Here is a 7,208-nt window from a genome sequence, read left to right as displayed (position 1 = left end):
CCATATTTTTATATGTTGATATATTGACGCGGTATCGATCTATTTTACTAACAAAATCCCACAAGAATTTGCAAAATATCACGAGAGTTTGTAACAGAACGATGAAATTTAACGAGATTTTGAAAGTAAAATAGATCGATACCGTATTTGAGTATATTATTTTTCAAAGTGTCAGAAATGGATAACAAAACTGCTATTTTCAATGACTACTTATTTTTGTCCAGCTTTAACATATCGATATCGGTTATCGGCTACATGAGTTTTAAAATATCGGCATATCGGATATCGGCCAAAATCCCAATATCGTGCATCCCTAATAGAGATCAGTGGTTCTTATCTAATGCTAAGGAGCTATGAGGACTCCCATAATCCTTTGCAGCGCAGAAGGTGGGGCAAAGACCCCCAATTTAACAAGAATACATTTTTTCTTCACATGTTCTCTGGAGCACGTGCTAACGGGCGTATTTCTATCTTCTGGACCCTGATTGTTCACCTCTGAACATTCGATCCTTTATAAGGCTCCTCTTAAGTTAAGCAAACAGTCACTAGCATTAAACTAGCATTAGTTTTCAAACCACTAAATCCTTAGAAGTTCAACAAAGCAAAAGTAACAGGATGATTAGAATCCTTCCTCACCTCCAGACTGATCTGTATCCAACTCGCATGTCCCATGTGCTCCGTTCCTCAGGCCGTCCCCATTTACGCCCTTCATGTCACACACTGCATCAGGCGGTTCTTCTGTCTCCTTTGCGACGCTCCCGGCTGCGGCCGGAGGCTGCCGGCCGTCCTGCGCAGACGGAACCTTGAACGCGTCGGCTGGGTTCTCTAGCGTGCTGCCCTGCAGGTCTTCGCTGCTGATTCCCTCCTCAGAGTGGCATGTGCTGCAGGCAGAGTCTTCAGCCAGCGCCGCCGCCTCCTCACTTCTACATTTAGAGAGCAGCGCTGGATGTCCTTGGCGTAACGCCGTTGGCCAGGCCTCGTTCTGTGCACTGTTGGTTTTCTGAATCCGGGTCTCAACATTTGCCCATTCTTCGACCAGAGAGCAAACTTTCAGCTCTCCTTCAGATTCTTTCTCTGTTGCCTTGGTGAGCTCTCCATCTCCATGTGAGAGACCATCATCAAGGGAGGCTCCTGTTGTGGAGTTGAGCTGGGGGCATAGAGTGCCACTGGCCAGAGCAGCACTGCTTCTACTACTGGGTTCCTCGTTTGCTGTAACCTCACAGCTCGTAGCGCCAAGCACTTCCTGGGTGGCTGCAGAGAGGACCTCGGTTATAAGTCCGGCTGCCAGGAGCTCCAGATTATTCATTTCTTCAGTGTTTCTCTCTACTTGTATCTCAGCTGAGCTAGCTAATGAGGTGGTGGTGGCCTGGGCTCTGGAGGTGGGGATGTTGGGGGTGCTGGTGAGGATGTGATTGTGTAAATCCTGTATTTGCAGGGGATTCTCCAAAGACTCTTCATCTGAGGCCGTCGCTCTCAGTGTTTTGGTAGACGTAGCTATACAAACAATCTCCTCTTGTGGATTTACAGTGCTGTGATGGGTAGCAACCTCACCTTCTGGCTCTGGCCTTTCTGCATCTATAGTGTTTGTGGAGGATCTGGTGTCTTTGGATGAGGATGAGGGTGCGGCGTTGGACGGCAAAGCAGCTTCCTCCGATGCTTCTGGAAGAAGGTCTAAATCTTTGGCTGGGCATTTCTCTAGCTTCCCAATTAAAGCGGGGGCTGAATCAGTGTCCGGGTCTTCATGGGGCGTCTCTGCCAAATCCTTGTTGCCAAATGTTGGCGGAGTTAAATTTGACAGAGCATGAGCTTCTGCGGGTGCTAAGCTAGCATCATTACCTCTGTGTTCCTGTGAAGATGTTGCTTCAGCGTCTTGCAGTTGAAAGGGGGAAATAATTTCATTTTCTTTATTCTGGTTGCTGAGGTTTGGAAAGACGGCGCTCTCCTCCTCATACAGCAGGCCATTGCTGCCTTCTACGTGAGAGTCTTTAAAGCTCACAGGACTTTGAGAGACCTCTGAGCTCTGGCTGTCGATCCGTTCTTTCTTCCTCGACGTGTACCACCACCAGCCAATAAGTACAAGTACTCCAGGCAATGTGTAGGGAACAACAGAGCGGAACCGCACTGGCATTTCCTCAAGACGCCAAACACTCACCTGAAACAAGAGAAAGTTATGTTAGCAACGACTGAATTGATTTGGTTTCATTTAGAGAAGTAAACTTATTATATCAAACAGCTTATGAAGGCATCTCAGATTTGTTTTTAGTGCAAACATCGGGACAGCCTGGTTAGAATATTTTCTATCTGAGGAAAGCAGAGTGCATGGGCCTCTAGGGAAAGGCAAACAAAAAAAATACTTTGACTGCAGAGCAACAGGTCAATAAAGAGAAATATATTGTCCTTCTCAGTTTGTTCTTTAAAATGGATCAACTGGGCTGCTGGCTCAAAATGTTATAAATCATAATCACCATTATAAATGATAAAGTTGGGTCTCTTTTAAAGTGTTTAGTCTTGTTTTGTATGTACTCTTCATCCTGTTAGATATCAAAAGTAACCCCCAGATTCCACATCCTTCGTCACCACCCCGCCCACGTACGTCATGAGCAGTACTTGTCTGTCATGTTAGTCAATCAGAACTGTTCCACATCCACCGCTACTCCTCCGCACGCCGCCGTCCACGTAAGTCTTCTCCGTCCATCACCGTCAAAATACGAGCCGAGCTATTTCTTTACTCCGCTCCGGTCAAAATCCGCAATCGCACCAAGCAGCAAAAAGAACGTAGAGAAGATCCAGTTTGTCAAATTAAAATATAGCAACGACAGATCGGTAAGTACAAATTAGAGCATAATTCTTATATATTCCCAAAAAATAAGATTTAATTTAGTTTAATTACATGATTGGATGCAAGCTACTGATACTTCAACGTATCAAGAAGCAGATTTCTCATATCCATCAAATTATTTTATACCAAGATGCGTAAAAGTTTAATCAAATCCAGTCACAACGACTTCTAAGACCGAATCTCAAAAATTCTAAAGAAACTTCTTGTGGCAGGCATGGATGAAGAGATGCTGAGTTTGGAGCTAAAGAACAAACATAGTTCACAATAAATTCCACAATAAATGTCCACCCTTAGATGGTGCTCATACTGTCATTTACAGCCCCCTGGAGAGGAAATCAACAAAGACAGGCTGTGTCAGAACGTCCGCCCTATCCCCTCTGTAGGTCACTATATGGGGCTACCCCATTTTACACGAGTGTCTGAATGGGCAGTGGATGAAAACTCGTGGACTCAAAATTTCCCACAATGTCCGTCCACAAGTAGTGTGCATCCATGGTCACTAGATGAACAGATATCCCAGAATGCTTTGCAAGAGCCCCTTATCTCTAAGCATTATGGGATTTGTTTTAGGGGCGAGAGAAAGGAAAGATGACGGCGGCACCACTAGGCCAACAGGAGCGAAAAACAGTGGTGATCTGTCCGAAGAGTCATTTAACCGAGTGTACTGGGTTTGTTTCCATAGCAACCTGGCCAGAAACGGACAGCCAGCTTTATGAAAGCCAAATAAAGCCAAACATAAACCGTACATTTTTTTTTTGTTCTTTTCGGGACGATTCTCGAGTTGTGCGAGAATTTTTCGATCAGGCCGACTTTCAGCCTGATGGTGCGTGGTGTACGTGTACAGGGGGTAACGAGGAGCGATCAGCTTCTAACGACCACCTTCCGATCAGGTATCGTAAGGTCGGGAGAAAATTAAACATGTTTGAAATTCAGTCGGCCGTCTTAAGGTGGTCGTGGGCAAATCGCTCAGCGGGCAAACAAGGATTCTTCTTCTTCCTCTCAGACGAAAACACAGCAGCATGGCGGGGGTGCAATGATTGAAATGGAGTTCTTTCTATAAAACTGACAGACCGTAGTAGCCCTGTGCTCAGCCACATCTTTGTCCAAATACAGCGTCGCGTTTTACTTTTTAGGGATTTCAACACAAAATTGAACAAATTGCCAAGGCAGCACGTTTCACGATAGTGAACTTTTTATTCCTCTTCTACTCGTTTGATTCACAGACGAGTCCGAGTAGCGCCATGTCACTGCGGAGCTGAGTCCCACCTGGTTTTTAGTCGAACAGTGTGAGCAGGTAGATCGCATCAGAGCGTCGGGTCGCACAGTGTGAGAACAAACATCGTGAGCTGGGAACTTTTAAACTCTGCGGTTTTGCTGTGCAGTGTCAGCTGTAGCTGCTAAAATGATCCAGCTTAAGCCACACATGGCCAACTTAGCCAGTTTCGTCAAGCCCCTCTCAGTTTAACACACCTGGATCAAAGGACAGTTGAGATAAATACATTTAAAAGTTTCAGGACACTAACTCCATTCCACTCAGTGGAGTTTAACACCCTCCTCCTACAGAGACTCCTGTTAGCCTCCCTGATGGGCAGACAGGCTACTATCAGAGCCCCACGCAGCTTAACACTGTGGAGTTAAAGCTGCTATCATGCACCTGCTCTCACACTGACAGCACTGTTTCATTTCTCCAGAATATTAAAACATGATTCCTCCTGATTTGCTTTATCAGAAACTCCAGCACTGAGGTGAAGACATCAACATTGACCTGGATCAGACCAACTACGGTAATAGACAGCTGTCTGACAGGCTGCTACGTTCAAGTACATCCCAGCTGCGCTGAAATTCAGACCACTACCCGGACCAACATCAGAGAGGAAGGGCCTGAAGGAAAGGGGGTGGGTTTATTTAGCAAATATGAGTTTAGCATTTATATGAAGTAGAAAGTTCTCATATCGGGGATTAATAAACTACTAAAACTGTAGCTTTATACCGTTTTTTTCCAATAAAATCTTAAAAAATAACTTATGGAGGTTGGAAATGACCTAATTACAGCTTCCAGACTCGTAATTCAGTCTGTAACATATTACCAGTTGATGGTATAAAAATGAAACCCTTGTTTGCTGATGAAGAATATTCAGTCATCCAGGTCATGGTTCTTCAAAAAAAAAAGTTAACAATCCACTAGACTTTGTTTCCAAGTTTGAAGACTTTTCTTAACTTTTTTGGAAACCCTCGTTTGTTCTTCTTCTGGATGACAAATGTCACTTTCATTTTAAGACCATTCATTATATAAACACTGCTTTTGTCTACACAGTCAGAGATGCAGTTATACCTTTAGGATAAGAGGGGGCGGCCTGCAGAAAGCTGCCCAAAAACACAGACTCTCATTATGTAGAATGACGTTTTAAATAGGGGTATAACACAGACTTTTGGGGAAACCCCCCACATTTTTACCTAAAGAATAACTTAAAGAGCAGCTGGACAGAAACCTTGCAGTTGGAAACCAAAAAACGATTCAGCAGGTTTGTTCATTTTTAAATCGCTTTAAAAAATTACTTTGCAGGAGTCATGAATGGAGTCATCTCTAGTTTTTAACCCTTTCTAATATAAAACACTTTCAAAGTATTCCTTTCCTAGAGGCATTTCACTTTCAAATACAAAATAGTGAAGTTCACTGTGAACTCACAGTAAATAGACCTCACATTACCAACACCTGGTTTTATTGGCCTGATCCTGTGACCCGGCGTTATACTGGTCACCTGCAAAATCAGAAACCTAAAAAAAAAGCAGGTTGGAGGAAAAGGAAAAGCAAAAAAAAAAGGGAAACACAAAGAAGGGAGCAAGATAGGAAAGATATGAAGGATACTAGAGGGAGGTGGGACACAAGGACACTACAAAGAAATGAAGGGAATGAGGAGAGAAACATAAGGTTAGAGGTAAGAAACCAAACTTTAAAGGAAGGGTGGAAAGGAAAGAGAAACCAAGGACACAATGAGAAGCAACAGAAAAAGTTTGGAAATATAATTCAATATTATCTGTCCTTAACTCTCCCAGAAACCATCTCACTAAAGATTTCCGACATGATCCCCTCCAGTAACTTCACACTGAATGAATTAAATAACTGAGGGAAGATCTGGACTCATAGAAAGGAGAAAAAAGTCAGCAGGTCCGAATGTGAGCACATAAAGCCGCCTGGTGCATGGCAGGCCTCCAGCCTGTGCTCCTCCTGTGGAGGGTCTCCTCCAGGAGAACAGGGAGCAAAGTGACAGCTGAGGAGGCCACACTTCTGCCCACAACACATGACATCAGTAGAGGTGACACGCAATCCACATCCACTCAACTCAACCCGGACGGTTTGACCTTCCCATCGCAGCCACACGACCCAGCCCACAGGTTCAACTAAGCAGAGGGCACGTGCGTGCTGCACGCGGGTTAACGACTTTCCCCGAGCAGGCCTCAGCCCTGCTGCTAGCCACCAGAGCTAGCATGATAGCACACGGCGTCTAGCGGCTACCTGCTAACCTTGGGATCGAAACATATTCACGCGGTGGCTAGGATAGGTCTGAGCTAACCAGACAAAGTCCGGCTCTTTAAGTTTCATAACGGGAGCGCAGCTAAAGCGCCCCGCTGACAGCCAGAGGGAACAGGCTGTCCGTTCAATGACATGAGCACACCGCTCCAATTCCCCTACAGAGTCGGCTTGGAGCAGCCTGCGACGTTAACTTCACACTATCGCTGGAGTTAGCGCTCTCCGCTTCCAGTGCAACAACAATGTCAAATGGACAGAGCGAACAAGGAGACATGCTAAAACTGCTCCGTGCAGCCGGCTGGGAAACATGGCTGCCTCTTTACTTACAGTGTTTTAAGGTCCTCGATGCTGCCACGATGGGAACAAAAATTGTCAGAATGTTTTCAATCGCGCTCCTGATCTCCCCACGTGTTAACCGATCTGCCTTAGTCTGTAAAAACAGTCCAAACAGCTGTTCAAATCTCGCGATACTCGATTATGTACTCTCGCTTCAGGCGAGAGTGCTCCTTCCCCTGGAAGGAGACTGCATAAAAAAAAACTGCACACAAGTACTATTAATAGACATAAACTGCATATGGGCAAGGCACATAAAATAGAACTAATCCTAAATTTTACAGTCTAAGATGAGCTGAGATTGGGTTCTTAAATAAATAAAGGAAATGAGGAAAGTTCATAAACACATGACAGCAGACTGGAATTATGTGCCTTGTGGTGCTGTAATCTTAAACAGACATTTTTTGCATAAAGGAAAATCTAAACTCTACGGAAGAGGATTAGGGTCACTGGAAAAAAAAAGTTAACTGATTTTTACATTTTATTTCAGTTTAGTATGGGGGAAAA

At 44.5% G+C, this 7,208-nt stretch overlaps 1 protein-coding gene across 1 annotated transcript in view; it reads right to left on the bottom strand.

Moving 5' to 3' along the window:
- akap1 (A-kinase anchoring protein 1) overlaps positions 1-6,825 on the bottom strand; it is a 26,071-nt gene extending 19,246 nt beyond the window's left edge. Inside the window, exons 1-2 of the mRNA XM_015400357.1 lie at positions 6,696-6,825; positions 637-2,152 (exon numbers count right to left, since the gene is read on the bottom strand). Coding sequence (XP_015255843.1) covers positions 637-2,128 — 1,492 coding nt within the window. The 5' untranslated portion in view covers positions 2,129-2,152; positions 6,696-6,825. The remainder of the gene's footprint in view (positions 1-636; positions 2,153-6,695) is intronic.
- Positions 6,826-7,208: the final 383 nt, after the last annotated feature.

The sequence above is a fragment of the Cyprinodon variegatus genome, unplaced genomic scaffold (genome assembly GCF_000732505.1).
Source record: "Cyprinodon variegatus isolate N-32 unplaced genomic scaffold, C_variegatus-1.0 Scaffold1095, whole genome shotgun sequence".
Lineage (NCBI taxonomy): Eukaryota > Metazoa > Chordata > Actinopteri > Cyprinodontiformes > Cyprinodontidae > Cyprinodon > Cyprinodon variegatus.
Note: the sequence above shows the minus strand (reverse complement) of the source record. Positions and strands in the feature narration are given on the sequence as shown.